We start from the raw sequence: 21,073 nt of genomic DNA, 5'->3' as shown, positions 1-21,073 counted from the left end.
CATCTTTGATCATATAGGTTATTATCCAACTGTGACCCATTTTAATATTGTGATGATGATACAATATGTATGAAAAATCTGAAGATACTTGTTCAAGTCTGGCTTTTAATAAAGGTTGTTTTATCTATTTGATCATTTAAATCAAATTTTATTTCTGTATTTATATTTCTCTATTTGTTACCGTCATTATTATTGATATTTTAACTGATTGTTAAGTTTCACAGTGTTTTTACTTTAGTCCTGTAAAGCATTTTGTTAAGTATGTTTCAAAAACTCCTAAACAAATAAAACGTTTATTTTTCATCGTTTTCAGATTTTTATTACTCTCAAATATTTACATCAGTATCAGACTTAAAAATCCAGTATCAGCTGAGCTCTACTCACATCTCCATTTGCAAATCAGTGTTTCAGGGACACCGACTGCAAATATGCTTATCTGGCCAAAAGTATGTGGACAACACAACATCACTTCCTTATGCGGTGGTGGAACATCCCATTCCAAAACCACTGATATTAAGCCGTCTGTCTGTCTCGGGCTGCATTAGTGAGGTTGAGCTCTGATGTGGGGAGGTGAGACCTGGTTCAGTGTTGGGTGGGGTTGGGGTCAGGGCTCTGTGCAGTCAAGTTCTTCCACACTAAGAGTCCAAACTACTAGTAAAACCGTCTAAAAAGATCATTGTATCCTGTAGCTTTAAGATCAGCCCTAATTGGCACTAAGGAGCTTACAGCTAACAGCCAGTCCACATACTTTTGACCATGAAGTTTTTATCAAGTACCTGTGAATGAGAAACCAAACTGTAGCTGACGTTTCTCTCTCTATAGCTCCCCCTCCTGGCTGACACTGGATAGTTAAAGCAGAGTTCACTGTACCACATAAATACAGTGCCATGTGTGAATAACTCTCACAGTGGAGAAGACAAAAAAAAACCTAAGCACCAAAATAAAGTTTTTTTTAAATATTATTTTAATACTTTTCTTAAAAAAAGATGTTGATACTCTGAACAAGATGAATCTATTGACCTCAATGCCTCACTCGCTGACATACCAACAGGTTGTCCTGGGTAAAATAAATCATAGGAAGATAGCAAAAGGAAAAAACAAAACAAAATAAACTCAAAACAATCAAATATGAAATGGGAAAAGAAATGAATGAAACATTTAAAAAAAAAAGAAAAAGAAAAAAAAGAAAGAAAAAAAAAAGTGATTATAGAGTTGAAAACACTCACAGATCTCTGGGCCAACCTACAGGAGCCGGGAAAAGCTCCCGCCTCCAGAAAAACACGATGGCACACGACATCCCAAAACTGTTACCATGGACGATAAAAACATATCAAAAGTAAAAACTAAAAGACAGAATGACAATTAACAAAGAATCTATTATACAGACTGCAGGAGCTGTGAAGGAGATAGTGGTGGACGAGACGGCTAAGAAAAGACAAAAAACACGTACATGATGAGAAGAAATAATGAAAAAAAATAAAATAAAATAAAGATGTTAAGTAATGAAACATTTAAGTGCAGATTTATCGGACAACTACAGAATGATGGGGCATAATCAATGATTTTGGAACCGCTTCCTCAAACTATTACAGAGCAAACTGCTGCATAACTTTACGGATTTAAAAGGGGGATAAAGGAAAATTAAATAGCAATAAAAATGTAGCCTTTAATATAAAGTGAAAAGAAAATGCATTTTACATGTAAAAAATGTGAATGAACTTTCAGCACTCAATAGATTGGTTTTGGCATAGAGTCGAGAAAAAACAGAAACATTAAAGGAAGGAGAGAGAAAAAGACAGACGAAACAATCCTCTCAATAGAATCATAAAAAAGTTTTTTCTTCTTCTTTACAGTAAATTCTACAAAATCAAAACCAGAGCTTAGAGATGAACACCGAGACGAGCTTTGCTCCCCGCAAACCAAATCCCTCTCATGTTCTTTTTCCTTGACTTTTCCTTGTATATAATATATATTCATGTATCTATTTATATATAATATGTATAATTTGTCGGGTGTGATCGGTAGTTTACAGGCCAGAGCGCTAAGGCAAAGGACACACTCTGAAACTTTTATAACGCCATCGCTCCTTCCTCATCACCCTCTCTCGTCTGAATTTGTACACGCGACCCGAGCGTCGCCGAAAAACCTCCTCCTCCTCCGCCGCTTCGGTTCATGACTGAGGAGGGAGCAGTAGCAGGAAGTGAAGGGAGGAAGGATGTTTTAGAAAAGTGTGTGACTGTGGCCGCTGTGTTTCGTTTTCCACCGTGTCCTGAGATAACAACCGACTCTCAGATGACCGCTGAGCCTGACAAACTCGACCACACCAGCCCCCAACCCTCCCAGTTAAAATTCAAACTTAAAATAAAAATTATAGAGACAAGATTAGGAGAGAAGAAAAAAAACCAGAGCAAAGTGATCTGTCCGTTTGTAATTTGTTCACCCGTTCCTTTTAAACCCCTTTCTCTCTTCTCAGACAGAGAATGAGGTTTCCGTAATTCTCACTTAAATTAAAATCCTACTCATCATCACCATCATCATCGCCATAATTTTTTTTAAATGTAAAAGTCCCCTCCTTTTCTGTCATTCTTATTTTCCACGAGGGAGCTGACTGTCTGTCTGATTTTTTTCAGTGTCTGTTTTCCATCTGTCGTAATTGAAGACACAGAACCAACAACCGTAAACACCAAGCCAGACACCAAAACGTATCTGAGGTTGGAGGAAAAGAGGGTTGCTTCTTTCACTTTCACTTCCCCCCTCCTCTCGTTCACATGACACAAGCCAGCTGCTACTGAGAGAAAGGGACAGTTACTATTAAGTGGGTGGGTGAGTGTGTGTGTGTGTGTGTGTGTGTGTGTGTGTGTGTGTGTTTGCATTTGTATGAGCAGCGACCATGTGTATCAGAGCATTGTGGTCTATATGCATTTTATAAATTTTCTTATGTGTGTCTATAGGTCCGTTCTCTCACTCCCATCACCCTCTTTTTTCCCCCTCAGAACAGGTTCTCTTCAAAAATGGCCATCAGGTCGCTCTGGAAGTTTATATCAATGGTGTCGGCCATCTGCGGAGGAGACCAGACAACAACATAAAGCATTAAGGGCTGCTTTTTCAAAATCAAAAATCAGCGTTTTATTTGATTTTTCACAGTTTTGTTCATACCGCCTCTCTCCTGCGCCTCTCTTGCTCGCGGCGGCGCGCCATCTCCCTCTGCTGGTCGAGAGCGTTCTGTGCAGCTGAGGACGATGGGGGCGGGGCTTGAGGCTGTGTTGGTGGAGCCTGCGGAGAGTGAGTAGGTGGGGTTGAAGCTGGAGGTGTGGGAGCAAGTGGTGATTGTTGCTCCTGGCGACGGCGGGCATCTTCCTGAGCTCGACGAGCTTGCTCCATTGTGTCCTCGTCGTCACGGCTACAGCATAAAAAAAGACGATGACAATGAAGCTTAATTAGAACCCAATCAATACGGGGGTTTTCAGACTGATACTGATATTTGAGAATAAATTCTGAAAATAATACATTCACATTCATATATTCTTCTTACACGAACCAGGCCGCTACTGTAATCTGATTACTTTTGTTACCAACAAGTAATGTAAGGGATTACAATTTAAAACTCAGTAATTACATCGCAGTTCCTAATCCCACTAATGCTCCATTACTTTGGCCTCCGGCTGTCTAAACAGAAGTTAGACGGAGAGTTGCCTCTCTACTTTCAGTAGGAAAATGGGTCCAGGACTTACTAAGACATGCTAACTTGGTAGAGGCAGTTAGCCTCTACCAAGGAGAAACGCGAGTCCCCAAGTTTTCGTATTTACATGCTGTGTGTTCTTGCTAACATTCGCTACACGCACGCCTACATCACTGAGTTTTGTTTAGGGTTGGAGGGTGAGTTGAGGACTTGTGTGAGAGATGTGTGCAGTCACCGAGGCTAAAGTAGCTGCTGGATTGGACAGATAATCCCTCCACATTGTAGAGCTGTGCGCTTGTTAAACCACAATGTGTTGCTTTCAATTTCTAAATGAATTAAATAAAAACCGTGTTAAGAGAGTTATAGTTCTTTTCCACTCTGTAAGCAGTTCTTCATTCATTTGACTACAGCATTAAAATCCACCTGAAACTCTGGGACAGGATGTGAAAGTTGCAGATGAAAAGTGTCAAGAGTCGACTCAATCTCCCACATTTGAAAAACAACAGAACTCATGAGCCTCCGGTTGAAAAATCAAACAACCAACCGGCACAAACAATAACAAGACGGACATTATGGAAAGGATTATACTGTATGAATTTGACAGGATTCAGTTGTCAGAGTGATGTGTCAGCATATTCAATTAACCTGCAATAAGACTTCAGTGAAAGGTGGATAAGATGTTGAGTCTCCAGGTGGATTGTATTGTATATACTCTTTGGAAAAAATAAAAGAGGGGCTAAAACATGAACAACACCGGTATTATTTCTTAATCTCGGATCATTTCTCATCAAGTCGTTCTATGTCTCCCTCTAAGACAGAAACTAATGCGGTGGTCTCATCTTTCCCTGTCAGACACCTCTCCATCGTCCTCCCACCTACCGTAGCTTTTCTTGCTCTCTCCTGGCCTGTTCAGCCTGTGCTTTCAGCTGTCTCTCTCTCTCCTCCTTCTCCCTGGCGGCCCGTCTGAACTGTTCGAAGCTGTCGCTGGAGGAGCGAACAGAGGAGGCCGGCGTGGACTGGGACCTCTGAGCCAGGCTCGCCCAAGAACCCATGTTCTTTATCTTCACGTCCTGGGAGAAGAGGAGAATAAGACGTGGAGGACGGTAGGGGTCAGAAAATGTGAGGTTAAATGAAAGAGAGAAAACAGACAAACCAGATGAGCCCGCTACTTTAATGGGGCTTATGACATTATTTTCTCATCTCTCACACTCATACACACCTGTGTCTTCTTAGGAGCGATGGGAGTTTTGGGTTCTTGCTTGATTTTGTTGTCTTGCTGGGAGCAGGGCGGTGCTGGGGAGTCCAGGAGGCGAGAACCAGGGCGAGAACCATCCAATGGCTTCAGATCTAATCCTGAGGGAGACATGGGGATTAGCTATACATACGCACCAGGGGCTCATAAGCAATAATGTTTCTGGAAAGTGGCAGTAGATAAGTTTTGGGGAAAACAAGAAAATCTTTCTGCAATCAAAGTAATAGAAGGAAATAGTTACTTTACTTTTTCAGTTTTGGCCTCAAATTTATTCCTACTGCTTCTAAGTAAATGTTACCTTCTTTAGTTTTAGATGTGATGGACTGTGAAGTCTCTTGTACTCACTGTGTTTGTTGTCGGGTTTGTGTGTGTCCTGACGCATGGCAGGGCTGAAGGGTGAGGGGGGAAGGACTGGCGACTGGGAAGGCTTCTCTTCTTTGACCCCCACCAGGTTGGACCTCTGCTCCTATGCAAAGACAAACGTTGTCACACACAGCTCCGTTACCAAGAATCAAAGACGAAAAAACAAACAAACAAAAAACATTTTTAGCATTAAAAATTGATCTTTTTTTTTTTCCTTTTAACATTTCACTCACATGTTTCTTGGTCTGTGGGGGTGACTGCTGTCCCATTGTATGGAACTGAGGCATCTGAGGAGAATGCATCATCAGGGGAGAGGGGCTCTCACGCAGGCAACCTAGAAAAACATGCAACACTTAATTCAAAACACTATTTAGTTAAGTGCTAAATTTAACTAACTCTGACTAACTAAACAGACTCTTCAGCTGCTGGTAACAAGACCCTTGTCCTGCAGGTCATAGTGATCCTTTGGAAGCTAACTAGCACCACAACATGATCAAATGCAGGGATGAAAGATTAAATCTAGTTTTTTACGTAAACTGACGACAAACAAGGACAAAAACATCAACCACTGGCCTTGGTGCATAATCATTCTTTTCTGTTTACTCTTCTTTATTGTTCTGTTCCTGTGGTTATTGGGGTTAGCAACATGCTATGGTGTTTAAAAAGAAAACAAAAACACAGCATAAGCCTGATTAAGTCCTACTTGCTGTTGAAAATTTTTTTCTTGTTTGATTTTGGATGGTTGGTTTTTACACTTTCACTGTAATTGTTAATTTCTGTTTTTATCCTGAATAAAATGAAATAGATCTTACGTTTGACTTGAACAGATGCATCTAGCTCACGTCTTAAGCCAGTGGTTCTCACCTTCTTTTTGCCTTCTCACCATTAAAATTTAGCACCATCTACTTGTGAGCCCTTGTGACATGCTACAGCCTTAGTGGGGACATGAACTGTGAGCAGTGAGGCAAAGATTGTTTCATTTGAAGGATTTTTAAACCCCTAAAAGAGAAAGTATTCAGCATTTCACATGAACAAAAAGTCAGGAAATACATTTACATAACAGAACTATGTTTATCTTTTTTAACCCTTTGATGATCTTTATTTTACGACCTCATTGAGGGGTCGAGAAGCCTCAATTTGGGCACCATTGTCTTGAGTATAAATACGTGTCTCACCTGTTGAGAAAAGCTCAGCTTTACTGCGTGGTGATGGCTGTTGCTGATGTTGCTGCATCTGTTGTACCTTCTGCTGCAGGGCCACCCCCTTCTGCTGCTGTGATGTTGACGTGTGCGTGTGCGGGAACGGCTGCTGCATGTGCGCGTGGCCTGAGCTGTGTCTCTGCGTCAGCGCGGGGGTGGGTGTCGTCATAGCCTGCGTGTGCAATGACGGCACCAGCTGAGAAGCGGCCTGCACTGGCGAATGCGTGTGGGCGTGCAGTGGCTGGGTCTGCGTGGCGGGCCGAGCCTGGAGAGACTGCAGGAAGGTGTGCACCTGGCTGAGGGGCGGGGTTTCAGAACTGGTGGGCGTCGGCTCTTCGTCGTCCTCCAGCAGGGCCTGAGGAGGTTGTGCCGAGAGGGTGCCCAAGATGCCGTGTGATGTGGGTGAGGGGACGCGAGGGCGAGGCACCGGCTGGGGAAGGGTGAGGGGAAGCGAGGGCTGAAGCTGGGGTGAGGGGGATGGAGGCAGGGAGGGGAGCGAGGACGGGGGAGGCTGTGGGGGTTTGGGAGGAAGTGGTGCTGCGCGGTTGCTAGGTCTTGACGGTTGCTGGGGAAGAGCACTGTGGATCGCTGTAAAGCGGGAAGAGAAGAGAATGATGGGAAAAGAACAGAAAACAACAACTTAGGGAAAAACTTCACAGAGACAAAGTCAACAGCAGAGTTACAGACCCCGAGAGACAAGCGTCTTTGTACTGACAAAATATTGATACAAACAATTAGTCACTTTACTTGTTAGTCTGATAAGGAAAAAGCATTCATGTTGATATAAATTATTCCTTCAAAGAAACATCTTCATAATCCGAGTCAGTTCTGTTCTAAATGACCCGTTCAATGAAAACTGGGGGCAGAAAACACACTTTGAAAAGCTGCTCCGTCCCCCTGCTGTTCTGCTCCTGGATTATCTAATTATATGACATACACACAAGTGTCATGTTGTATGCAAACTAGCTCGTCTTCTGAATTTTGTCCAGCATGTGCATGCATCCTTTCCTGTGAATCCCCTGCGCACGTGTACGCCATGAATCCACTGTGAGAACGTTGGACTCCGCCATGGATCATGCAAACTACTCTATAGAGAGGCAACTACTGACCCAGCCTCTTTATTTTTTGACCTCTTGTGGGGGTTTGGGAACCATTGTCTTGAGTACTTGATTACTACTACAGTCATTGGCTATAGCAGAATAGATGTCAGCCATAATGTATCAGGTTTGGGTTTAATATGATGAATATTTGCTGGTTCCAGCTTCTATATTGTGAGGATTAGCTGCTTGTGTGTCAATATAAGACAAAAGATTATTTGTTAGAATGAATTGTTAATTGTTAAAGCATCAGTGTCACTGAAGTGTACATACCCGGTGACGGTATGATGGGATGTTGGTTAAGGAAGGGGTGCGTCTCAGTGGGCGTCTGGCTGCTGGGTGTGTTTGTGTTGAGGAGGCCAGACGTGACGGGGGGGCCGGCAGTAGTAATGGTTGGATTGGGCTCCGTGTTTGACTGCGTCAGGTGTGGGTTCATGAAGTGAGCCAGAGGATCAAATCCTGTGGTCAACAGCTGTGTGTCCAGAGATGGGACAGAGACAGGGACAGGGACAGAGGGAGGAGGGACAAATGGTGGTTTGGAGGTGACTTGAGGCTGAGTCTGAGGCTGAGGAGGGACTGGGCCAACTCCACTACTGAGGGACTGGTGGTGTGGTCTCTTGGTGTCTTTGTTAGTTGAGGTCTTCTTCTGCTGTTTGGGAACCAGCCCTGGTGAACAAAGGTATGTGAAATAAGTTGAGAGCTGATAACGGAAGAATCACAGCTACTGTTTCTCGCAATAAAACATGCTGACAGATGTTTAATATTGTGTGTGTACCATTACCATTCTCAGAGTCTTCACTATCAGAGGAGTCGCTGCTGCCTGAAGATGAGGATCCCGTCTTCATCTTTGTCACATTTGTCATTTCCAGAGGCTTCTCTACTGCAACAAAACACACACACACGAGATTCAGAAACCGACGGACTGACAGTTTCTATCTCACTTGTGTAAACACAAGACATTCAGCTGGGGTGAAGACAAAAAAAAAACACAACACTGAAAAAAAAGTCTTGTCTGGGATGCTTATACAAACATGCAGTGAGCTACACTCCTTTACAATGCACCTGATGGCTTGTAAACAGGGCTGGGATACATGGCTGAAAACACAGAGTTCGATGAGGAGATTAACACTCTCAATAAACTCTAATAAACATAAGGCTCAGTTAACTGGCTGCTGGCTTTAGCCTTATATTCAACAGTAATATCAGAGTTTATATCAATGTTTTTCATGTCTGTTTGCTTTTCAAACAAATGTATTTCCCTTTGGTCTTTTTCACTTACAGTCTATCAGAATATGGTAAATATATGCTAAATTACATGCAGTGTTATCACACTCATACTCAACTAAATCAACAGTGCTCCACTGTTATTCATGAGATGACCGCACATGTGTAAAACAACGGATTGTGTTAGTTTTAAAATTTGAACTTATTTGAGCAGAAAAAGTCACAAAATTATATAAATTAATAATATTGAATATAACCTATCCTATCCGCTTAACAATACTTGCCACATTCACCCAGTCACTCACACATTCATACATCACAGTCACACACTGTCACACACTTCGACACACAGACTGGAGGAGCCGGGGATTGAACCACCGACCGTCTAATTAGTGGAGGACCCGCTCTACTTCCTGAGCCACAGCCTCTATTCATCAATCAACAAGCTGTTTGATCAGGTTTATTTTTTTAACTGACAGTCTTTCCTGTGTTGCCTAGAAGCTGCAAGACAGGACTAACTAGACTTTATACAGTGTGTAGTTTGACAATTACAATGGTTAAGCAGCATTTAATTATGAGCTGCAGAACAAGCTCTTCATGTGAAACTGCTACGACGCAGTTGAGAAGAACTGGAATCACTGCAGTCAGGTGTCAACCCTTTAAAACAAGCGCTGAGCTCAAACACAAACAACCCACCTGATGGTTTTTTCTTCTTCCTGAGGCAGCTGGAGACGTATTTCTCCAGCTCTCTCAACGTGGAAGGCTTCAGCGTCTCGAAGTCGATCTCAATCTCGTCCGGGTTTGAGTTCTTAAGCGAAGGCTCGCGCGTTTGGATTATGTGCACGACGCGGCCCAGTTTGTCGCCGGGTAACTTGTTGATGTCCAGGCTCAGCTGGCGCTTCTCCTCGTACGACATCGGCTTGCATCTCTCGGAGGACACACCCCCAAATACATCTGGAGAGGAAAGCATAGCGGCAGGTTGACAGTGGGCCGTTGTTAAAGACACAAGCACAAAATCAAAATGCTCAACATACAGATGTCTCATCTACATACCTATGTCATCCTCTGCTTCAAGAGAGGCTGAGGGGACGAGAGGGGTTGGCCCAGGCGGAGGGGGCACAGCTGGGCGGCTGTTTTTAACTCCTTCTTTCTTACTGTGATTAACGAATGACGTGATTAGCTCCAGTTAACTCAACTACAATAACATCACTTATCTTGATACCTCTGTAAAACCTACCCGGGCTTTTTCCTGTCCTTCTTCACGATGATTGGCTCCTTGCTGCTCTTGCTCTTCTTAGGAGTCTGAAGCATCGCAGGCGGAGGGGCGTCCACAGTTTCCTCTGCTCCCACCTTCTTCTTGTGCTTTTCTTTCTTCTTCTCCTTCTTCTCCCTCTCTTTCTTCTTGGGCTTGCTGGCCTGCGGCTGGGAGAGTGCCGCCAGCTGTTCATGGACAGCTTTAAGCTGGAAGACACAAACACACACAGATGTGGTCTTAAAGAGACAAAAAGACATCAGCCTTTGCATTTGTTTCTCCGTGTTTCAGCAATTACCCACATTCGGTAAAGCTGTTCTGCGTGGCCCACCCACCTGTTGTGTCTCATAAGCCTCCCTCCCCCTTCATTTTCCATCCTCTAACCTGTTCCTGTAACTCAGCCAATCGCTGTTGCCTTTCGTGTTCTGAGTCTCCTCCCGAGGACTCCGATTCGGAGGAACTGGAGCTGTCTTCTTCCGAGACAGCAGAAGGAGGCGGGGCTTGTCGAGTGGAGGGGGCAGGGTGGAGGGCCGATGACGGGGTGGGAACAGGGGTGGGCTCCTCTGGCTCATCAGGCATTTTGGCAAAACGCATCTCAAACACGTCCTATTTGGAGGGACACGGACAGGAGAAAGCATGAACTTCAAAATATACCTTCTGAAAACTTTTTAGGTAAAAAATAAAAATATTGCGCATCTGGAAATGTAACAACATCAAATCCGCTCATCAAACTTTCAAAAAATTTTATCCTCACAGCTTTTTCATCACGTTGCATTTTAGTGTATTTTTCTTGAAATCGTTGCTTTGATTTCTCGAATAACTGTCCCAACTCACTTCAATGTTTGTGTGACTAGCCGTGTTAACAAACAAACATCGCAAATTAACTTCGCAAAAGATAACAAACCAAGGTATTTTACTAATTTGGAGATGGATCTAGAATGCAACCAGATGAAAGCACACATGACCAAACAAATGTGGACACATAACCAGGACATATATGACTGTTGAACATCGCACTCCAAAACCTTGAGCGTAAACCTGCTACTTCCACTGTTCTGGGAATGATTTCCACAAGATTTTGGAGCCTGGCTGCCATTCACGTTTACACAGGTGTCCACATACTTTTGGTCATGGGGTATAAATATATATATATATAATATTATTATATAATATGCAATATTTATTATGGTTTAATTAAAGGTATACAAGATGTGTTGCTTACCTGTAATTTGCGTGCCATGGCAACCACATCGTGGTCTGGAGGATTGTACTTGTAACAGTTGGAGAACATCAACCTGACATCTGCTGCAAATTCTTGAGCGTCTCTGTACTGTCTGTTGTCCAGCTTTTTCTGAAGGAGACAAAACAAAACATGTGTCGTCAACTCATGTAATTCATTATGAAAATTGTTCTCAGTTTATTTGTGACCAATTGAAAGCTGTTGATTAATGATGAGAGGCTGGACTATCAAACCGAAACCAACTGCAAAACAGGTAAGAAGATTATAGTCTTTACTTATCATTTAATCACATATTACCTGATTTCAATCCTTACTTTGATCATTTTGTACCGTCATTTTGGGCAATGTTTTTAAATTTTATTGATGAAGAAAAACAGTTACATGCATGTAATGTGTTAAAAGAAACGATTTAGACATCTGTATTAAAACCCAGGTATTGTGCTGGAAGCCTCAGTATGAGGACTTCACTATAAAAACAGACGTCATATAGCAGACAAGGAGTTTGTTGCATTCAGGGATAACGATAACGAGCACTGTCGTCTTTGACTCGAGTGAAATACAACCTCAAGTCCGCTGCCGTGTCCACTCTATATATGTATGAGTGGGTGTGGGTGTGTGTGTGTGTGTGTGTGTGTGTGTGTGTGAAGCTCAGCCCTGCCCTCTGATGAACAGTAACCGACGCACACAGCAGGGAGGAACAGATGCCAAAACCACCACTGTGCCTTGTTTGCATCATGCTCCAGATTATCAGACATAATAACCTCTGCCAAGGAGCTTTTGTTTTCAACTGTGTCTGTTTATGTGTCAGCAGGATTACAGAAAAAGTTCTGAACCGATTTGCACCGGAGGGATGAAGTATGAGCCAGGGAAGAACCCATTCAATTTAGGTGCAGATCAGGATCATTTACTAAGGTAACTACTTGAATTTGAATTTTTTACTCTGAAGTTCGGTGTGTGTTGTTTGACACTGGCCTTGGTGGAAGTCTGATCTCTCTGGGTGCCCTTCTTTCGTTATCAGCTAAAATTCCTTTATCAGAACAATAACAATAATATTTAATAATTATAACGGGGGCTCAGGAGGTAGTAAGTAAGTAAGTAAGTAAGTAAAAGGTCGGTGGTTCAATCCCCAGCTTCACCAGTCCATGTGTTGAGGTGTTCTTTGGCATGTGATGTAAAGTGGGGTCTTAAAAAGGTGCAGTCCACTTACCAGTTACCATATTCCTGCTTACCAATGATAGATCAGCCCCCTAATATTAACACATATTAATCACCAATCCTAATAAAATCACCTTGATGGTGCTGAGATCCATGGGGTGCTTGATGATGTCGTGGTAGTCGTGGAGGCCAAGAGCTTTTACGTCAACAGGCTTGTAGAAAGGCCAGGCGTATGACACGTGTTTCTTGGACAGCATCTCTCTGACAAGGCGCGCGCAGGACCGCAACTGATCCTGACGTTTCGGCGTTCCCATCCCTCCCGTCTCCAAACCAGCACCCAGGTGATGTTGAGAGTCCGGCTGTGATGCGTCTCTTTTGGGTTGCTTTGACGGACGAATGCTGTCTCGGCGCGGCCGAGCCTCAGCAGAGACGGGAGATGATTCACTGAGCTGGTCGTTGGCTGTGGGGGTGGTGGTGTCTGCTTTCCTCTTCTGGCTCTTCCTTTGCTGTTGGAGCATCAGAGATCAGGCGTAAGATAATGACTTCAGATCTGATAGTGTTTCATAAGATTAGCAGTTCATTCTCCTCCAATGCCTTACCTTGATGGGGGCGGGGGAGCTCTGCAGCATCGGGGCAGGATGGAGGCCTGGGTGTGTCGGGGGAACCGAGGTCAGACCTTGGGCCAGGACATCTGGAGTTGAGAGGGGGAATGGGGGTCCCAGATGGGCGTGGGAGGTGGGTGTAGGAGGCACGCGTGGGGGAGGCTGAGGCTGGATCAGAGGCTGGACCAGAGGCTGGACCAGTGGCTGGACCAGTGGCTGGACCAGAGGCTGGACCAGAGGCTGGACCAGCGGCTGGACCAGAGGCTGGACCAGAGGCTGAGCGAGGGGCAGAATTGGAGGGCCTTGAGGGGCAGGTGCAGGACGGGGCTGCGGGGTGGTTGACGGGGATGAAAAGCCTCGTGTATGTGGGGTGGTGGAGGGGGACGATGAGTCTTGGCCCGAGTCTGACTTTGAGATCAGACCTGGAGAGAAGATCACAAAAATTAAATCAAGGGTTAAAAACACAGACCTTTCTGGCCCCGGCCTGCTTTCAACCTGTAAAACGGATTATGAAATGTTCAACGATGGTACAGGACGTGCCATTAGTCAATCAGAACTTGATTTAACAGTACAAGTTTAATGCTAGGTGTGGCCGAAAAAGAGGAGGAGCCAGTACAGACATAGTAAATACTGTACACACAAGCTTGGCTGGTTAGGTTAGTTCATGTGGGTTATATCCAGCTAACATCAAAACACACTGCCAGGTAAAAGTCTGGTCACTGCAATTTACTCATGGAGACTCCTCATCAACACAATCACAAACATGTCATTATGACATAACACCATTGCAAAAAAGAAGACCGACATTTTTAAGTCCATGTTACATCCTAAACGCATACCTGGCTCCCGTCTGTTGCCACGCCGTCCCTTGGACACCACAGCAATCTCTGTCTCCTCCTGCGGCATCTCTGCAATCTTTTCTAGGAAGAGCTTTTCCAAGGCCTCTGCCATTAGGACAATATCATCCCCAGGCTAAACAAATAAACAAACAAACACATAAACATGTTTAGAGCTCTTTGTACACAGGTTTTCTCTCTTTATTTGAATGATTAAATGACAGGAGGAGGACAGTGTCTTGATTTCATCAGAAGTACATGCTGCAGGATTCATGTCACATGTGACGGGCACCTCTCCCTCATGTGGCTGACCTTGTTGTAGATGTAGCAGTTTGTGAACATCGTGTTGAAGTCTTGGATGCACTCCTGGGCGTTCCAGTAGTAGTTGTTCTCCAGGCGTTTCTTTATCGTGCCCATGTCCATAGGAGTCTTGATGATCTTGTAGTAGTCCTTGAAGGAGAGCAGGTGGAGAGTATTAAATTAGCATCTTGCCTGGATGAAAGTAAATGAAGATTGTGAGAAAACAAAGAAAAAAATGCACATTTATATATATTTTTGTTCTAAAACGCTCATCCTCTTTCTTTAGTTCAAAACACACTGGCACCTCAGTGCAGGGCCAATTAGTATTGTTCATTTATTTATGTAATAGGGATAGTTCTAATACAAAGCAAGAAACTGATGTGTTGCACAGAGTTTATAGCTAATTTCCAACTCTTATCCCATATGAACCTAGTTATCTGTCACCTGTAGCACACCTTTGAGGTCCTGCTACATTAACAGGATCCCAAAACACAATGTTTAGTCATATAAAGTGGCTCTGAGGTGCTGCTGTGGATTTTCTTTGGACCAAAGTCATTTAATGGGTTAGTCAATGGACAGAAAACTGGAAACTGTTCTAATAATCGAATGATCATTTCAATTATTTTTCTAATAAATATGCTGGTTCAAGCTTCTTAAATTTGATGATGTGCTACTATTCCTTATAATAATATGTTTGTACTACTATGTTTGTATTATTTGTCAGATTTCATGAGATCCATGATGAAAATAAGTTTTAGTTGCAGCAACAACAAACAACTAACAGTTTATTATTTACAGGTACTGCTGCATGTTTCTTCTTGTCGACAGGTAGATGTTGGTGTTCTGGTAACCCAGAGGCAGACAAACAGGGCAGCGGTATATTCTACTGCTGTGTGGCTCGTCCACCTGCGCTACTGTGAGCTGCTTTGCATATAAAATGAATTAGGCGGCTGTTACAATGCTATCTGTGTGCTCTGGACTGTACCACAAGCACGCAAACACACACATAAACACAACTCACAGGCAAATTGAGTTTGATGGCATCTACAGGAGCTTGGAAGGGCCATGCAAAGTGGTGCTTCCATAATGTCTTCAACACCACTTTAAGCAGGTACTGAAAAAGAGCAAAAATCATTGTTAGAAACACAAAAACACACAAAATTTCCATGTTTCAAAAGAAAAACGGAAATCTCTCCACCTGTAGCTGGTTGGTCTGTCGTTTGGGTCTGGAGGAGTTCCATGTTTCAGGTGGTGGAGGGTTGAAGGGGAGAGGTGGTGGGGCAGAGGGAGGGTTCTGGCTGCTGCCTGCCTCCAGTCCGTCTCCCATCGCAGTGGTGGGTTGCAGTGGCTGAGCAGACAGTTTAGGCAGACTGGACCTGGCAGGGGCAGGTGGGACTGGGGGAACCCCCCTCAGGCCATTACACTCCGCACTCGACTCTCTGGAAGGACGAGCAACAAAAGCATCGTCACCACTGCTGCTGCAATTACTACGCTTGTCAGTGAAACCATCTCTGACTCAACTGTCTCAGGATAGAAACCATAGTCACTGACTCAATATCAAGCAGTTTACTTCCCTCTCTTATCTCATTGTCAATCAGCAATGTCTGCATGTTGCTCGAAAACTTCAGCTTCAAAGGCATCGGTGTGAGAGCGACTTGGCAAGATATATTAACCATCTCATCTGTAACTCTGACAGCAATCAGATATCTCATAATGTAGTCAACATCCTCCTCCTCAGTGTAGCTGGTCGACAGGGATCAACAACGTTTCTCTTTAATCCAACAAACCAACTGTTGGATTTCAAACTCTTACAATAAATATTTATTCGTGACTTCACATCAAATAAAACCTGTTCACCTGCAGAACTTCTGGCCCATCAGGTAGAAGTGGAATTGAAAAATGTAAAAACCTCACAGATTTATACACTAGTAGTTGCACTGTCCAGCATTAGGTACAGTGTGAAGCTTTCAAGTCTTTCAGGATTCTGGTTTACAAGAAGTCGTGTTGTGTTGCATTAGTTGACTCAAGTTGCATCATTAGTCTGTAGCAGGGTAATGAAGTAACAGTGCAGGAGATAATTGCATATAAATCTTTCTCACAACTTTAGGATAAAGAAAGAAAAACCCCATGAGCTCTGATTCTTCATGCTTGGTGTTCACTTTGATGTACACCATCTTTGTTATTAATTTGCAATACAAAATAACAATAATATCATTTATAACTCGACTCAACTCAACAATGGAGAAAGATGCTGAAAAATATGAGGTATAACTTCATTTTCATGAAATAACCAACAGTCAGATATTATCATTCCTAATGGCAGATGCGCCAGAGAAACATCTGTCATTAGCTATGAGCTGCTAAAACTTTTACACCTCCTAGAAGGCAGCGCAACATATGCCACTAAAAGAAAGAAGCCTTTTCTTTTTCTTTTTTTTTTTTTACTAGTCAGTACTATGTTAGTAGTATTGGCTTGCTGTCCATCTGGCTTTCACAGTCCATTCCATGTTTGGAATTTCACTGTTTTTGATCAAAAACTGGAACCAGTTTTATATCCTGGACTGGACCGAAGGCAGAACTGGGCTGTAGGTGCCACTGCAGTGAAACTCTGTATGTGTTACCAGTGGCAGTTGGTGATTAGGCTCTTCAATGATGAGGTACACATTAACGTGCAATTACCGTGCTGGATAAAACCTTTGATCTTTATTATAACACAGGTCAGTTATAATCATACAAGCAGCAAGATGAATCTATTAAATTTATCTGATCTGAGTTTTACAATTTATAGTTATTGGTAGGTTTTGTGTCTGTATTAACAGAAAATCTGGGACAATTTTCAATTACAAATCAGATATTGACCATTCAAAACCATGAAAAAAGAAATTTTTTTTTTAGCATGATAATATGAGAAGTGCATCTATGCAGTGTATCAGATATACTGACAAACAGATTTTTTTTCCTCAAAAAAAGACTGGCAGATGCCATTTATTTCGGCCTAATATGGCGTACGAAGATGTGTGATAATACACTTTTTCTACAAATTAATGACAATACTTTACATTGGAACCTGTGATTATTAAGTAGAGACAGGACATAATTTGCCACTGATGAGTTCAACATCAACATCTTTATTCTCAAGGGCTTAAAGTGGGAATGTCAAAGATTTTAATGTAAATAAATGCCTGTTAAGTTATTATCTGTCGCCGAATGAGATGATTGAGCCTATGGCCCACTGATGAAAGTGTTGCAATATTTATATATTAGCAGAATTACTGCGGCGACATTCCCGGCAAAACTGTTTTTTTCCTACGGCTGCAGCTTCACATTAAAAACAATGAATTGGGGAAACACAAGTTGACTTTTATTATGAAGAAGTCACAAGGAATGCAATGTGTTTGTCAGTGAGCTCAGCACTAACTGCTATCGTTCACAAAAAGGCATCTACAAAACAAGACAACGGTCATTTACAGCATTTGATGACAGCGGATCAGTTTGAAATATCGCAGGGAGTAATGGAAGGAGGAGGAGCCGCAGTGAGCTGTTAGATGAAGATCTGCAGGTGACAGGCTACACACCTCCAGCTTCTCAGCCAGGTGAAAAACCCCTTTCACTGTGCCCTGCTTTTCCCAGACTCACCATGTACAGTATAAAATCATTTCACAGTTGCTTACAGAATGGTGGAAAAAGGCCAATTACTGACTGATTTCTTTATTAAAATGACAATAGTTTGGTCCTTGACCTGTTGTATTTAACCACACCAGTAACTACAGGTGCTCAACCAGGACTGAAATCTTCCAGATTGCCACTTTAAATGCATCTGCTAACAGCAATTTTAAGAAGAAGGCCAATTATTTTGTAGGGACTTACATGTTTGTTGCCGTGCAGCTGTGGCCTAATCCAATTGTGTGACCATATCTCAGTTGGTGAGATGGCGATTTCCTGAGCTAACACAGGAGGTTGGTCAGTGGCACGCTGTGGGGGCAAGGAAACAACAACTCACTGAAAGACGGCAGAGTGTCACACCTGTGAGAGAGACAGAGAAATGGTGGGGATGACAGATTAAAACTGAAGTCAACATATCACATGTGGGTTATTTCCAGCTAACATCAAAACACACTGCCAGGTAAAAGTCTGATCGTGTTGTGTCGTGAGCAGCCCTGATCAGAGCCCATAACACAGGCACAGAGAAAGTGGTATTTTGATACAACGGGAATGGCGCAAACAAATATTGGAAATTTGATGGCACTTTGATGCCACCTGCATCTCTTTTTGGTTCATAATATTTAAAACTGATCCACCAACTGAGACTTACACAATTGCACAATACACATAGTATAGGTTCTTAGCCCAAGACGACCTCTTGACCTAACTGATGTCTCAGTAAAGGTTTCTGAGCTGTCATATCCCTTCACCTTACTTCCTGTCTGATGTTTCTACAACCCTTTAGCACTGCTATCCGTCTGCTTCGTAAGCAAGAGACCCTTATGAATGTGTCTTTTGATTCTGCTGCCAACTTATGTCTTGCAGAACCCCTCCAAGTTGAGGATAAAAAGGACCACATGCGCACATTATAAAACCATGTGTCGAAAATCTGTTGGTGTGTTCTCCTCTTTGCTCCCCAGGGAATGATACAGTGCAACGAGCAGTTTGTAAGAAGAACTCAGTCTCAGTATTCTGATGGTTCTTTTATTAATGTGGAAACTTTCATCATGTGCAAGTAAATCACGTGTTGTTATTTTACAGCGTTTTGTGCTTTAAATTATCTTGTGTTACTTTACGTCAAGCAAGATGACAAGAATGCGACAACTCCAATTTCCATTATTTGTTGGGTGAATACACTGAACCCTGACCTTGAACATTGACAGTTTCTAGATGACTTTTAATAGCATCTGTCACAGTGCTCAAAGGTACTTTTCTTTTTTTATTTGTCTGCGAGACAATTTGTCCATGAACAAACAAAGACAGCAGCTTCTCTTTTGTCTGTCCTGAGCTGACGTTTTTATTCCTTGATGACTAGTGAATTTCATCTACCAAATACCTATTTCTAAATATTAAAAGATTTATTGACTTATCCCAGTCATGTCCAATGGGGTCCAAAAGTCTGAGAACACCAAATGGTCTCAGACTTGTGTACCCATAAATAAAATGACTGCAAATGTTGTAAGACAAATACGTGTCCTCTGCTAAAGGCCCATAATTACAAGGTGTTAAAAGACACCAAAAACAAACATTAATACTAGATAACTAACTCATTGTCAATAAATTTCTAGACATTAATCTAAACCAGAAGAATCTAGAACATGTATCTTATGTGGACTGTGCATGCAAACAAATTATTTAAAGCACTATGTCCAATATTGTGATTTATGCCCTTTCAAACTAAAGTACCACACAATCATTAATATATTACAGCATCATTTTAAATAAACTGTGGTTCACGATTGACGATTTAACCATATCCTAAGAATCTACTCAAAAACACAGTCTACTCAGTCGTGTCACTTGTCACTATGTAACGGCATATAATGTACATTAGTGCATATAATGTACATAATGTACTTGTAATGACAAGCAATGTCGAAGCTAATTTGAGTAAAAGACAACACGTCTGGACGGTTAAGTAATTTGACACTTAAATTAATTATTCTACCAAATTTATCAGCCATTTTGCTACTATTTCGTATCACGTATGTTCTCCCGGTAACGTTAACTGAGGAAAGCAAAGGAGCTAACGAAACCGAGAGTCATGAATAACGTTACTTATCACCAACAATTAACACATAGACACGATTTATTCCCGAACAACTTTGTTCTACACCTTTGCCTTGCTAACCTTCCATGTCAGTACATCTCCATGTCCACTCCACCGTGAGCAAGTGACAGCTCCGCACGTAAACGGCCTTTCAGAATACAACTTGGACGGGATTGATATTCTCGAAATGACGTACGTCGCATTTCACATGAGCTTCTGCGCCATCGCGCGTAAACTGCGCTGCCGAAAGGACGTAACTTATGTCACGAATACGGCCTACGGGGCTACAAACAAACAGCCTAGCAGCTAACAGGCTAGCATGAACCCGACCTGCAGCTAACGTGCACACTGACAGCACGGAGTGTCCTACGCCACGAAAACGACCTCAACACAAGCATTGAGAGAAGAAAGATACAACACTGAATATTCACAATAACACCAAATCCGACAAACTTAAAAGACAAAAATCCATCTATCTCGTGTGCCCGAACCGGTGCAAGGCCTGCGAAGACAGCTCATGCTCCGCTTGCCGAAGCACACACTGACAGCGCGCGAAATACGCCACCAATGCCTGTTGTAAACCCTTTACCGCATCCCCGGGGTTGTATGCTTTCGTATGATATACCAATGCCATCTACAGAAAGGCATAAAATGCTATTTTTACCTTCTTCAGTCGGTTGTCAGCGCTCGGAGCCCTTCCTCGCCCCAAATCCAGAACAAACAGTCCCGTTTGACGTCGATGACGTCAGACGCACAGGGGCAGGCTGATCGTTTGTCAGCCGAAATGTCACCTAAGACTCCTCCTTCTATCCACATCTCCCTGGGTAACATCATGCAACACCTTGCAATAATTTCAAATATAAAACAGTCCGGTGTCTGTCAGATTGATTATGTCTTTGATACATTTGTTTAAACGAACATGCCACAAGTAAATTACACCAGTAAACTCCACCCATTACGCATGTTATTATTCCAGTTCACCACAAAATGTGACACAAGCTGGTTCAGTGTCTCTTTAACTCTTTGATAAGAATGGGTGGATGCTTTTTTGTGGTTTTCCGTTTCTTTGCGGTTGTTTTGGTGATTTTACATCGATCTGTAGTCATTTTTTGTCTCTCCACG

General features: G+C 42.7%; 1 protein-coding gene across 1 annotated transcript; it reads right to left on the bottom strand.

Annotated features, from left to right (window-relative positions):
* Nucleotides 1-277: 277 nt before the first annotated feature.
* Nucleotides 278-20,680, bottom strand: LOC111216613 (bromodomain-containing protein 4-like). The gene is made up of 22 exons (XM_022738190.1): nt 20,616-20,680; nt 18,067-18,222; nt 15,398-15,638; nt 15,221-15,313; nt 14,212-14,349; nt 13,903-14,035; nt 13,061-13,485; nt 12,596-12,967; nt 11,289-11,417; nt 10,451-10,672; nt 10,052-10,275; nt 9,868-9,968; nt 9,511-9,768; nt 8,372-8,470; nt 7,864-8,256; nt 6,470-7,081; nt 5,528-5,628; nt 5,277-5,397; nt 4,899-5,032; nt 4,559-4,749; nt 3,157-3,400; nt 278-3,058 (listed from the first exon to the last, which is right to left on the bottom strand). The coding sequence occupies exons 3-22, from the start codon at nt 15,524-15,526 to the stop codon at nt 2,990-2,992; spliced, it is 4,188 nt and encodes a 1,395-aa protein (XP_022593911.1). The 5' UTR covers nt 15,527-15,638; nt 18,067-18,222; nt 20,616-20,680; the 3' UTR covers nt 278-2,989.
* Nucleotides 20,681-21,073: the final 393 nt, after the last annotated feature.

Source organism: Seriola dumerili, unplaced genomic scaffold, assembly GCF_002260705.1.
Source record: "Seriola dumerili isolate Sdu_G_001 unplaced genomic scaffold, Sdu_1.0 BDQW01000035.1, whole genome shotgun sequence".
Taxonomy (NCBI): Eukaryota; Metazoa; Chordata; class Actinopteri; order Carangiformes; family Carangidae; genus Seriola; species Seriola dumerili.
Note: the sequence above shows the minus strand (reverse complement) of the source record. Positions and strands in the feature narration are given on the sequence as shown.

Coding starts and splice junctions, on each gene's coding strand:
- LOC111216613 (XM_022738190.1), bottom strand. CDS start 15,526: ATGGGAGACGGACTGGAGGCAGGCAGCAGCCAGAACCCTCCCTCTGCC. Junction 14,350..15,220: donor CCATCAAACTCAATTTGCCT/GTGAGTTGTGTT, acceptor CTCTCCTTCAAG/GACTACTACAAGATCATCAA. Junction 5,629..6,469: donor AGCTGAGCTTTTCTCAACAG/GTGAGACACGTA, acceptor ATGTTTTTCTAG/GTTGCCTGCGTGAGAGCCCC.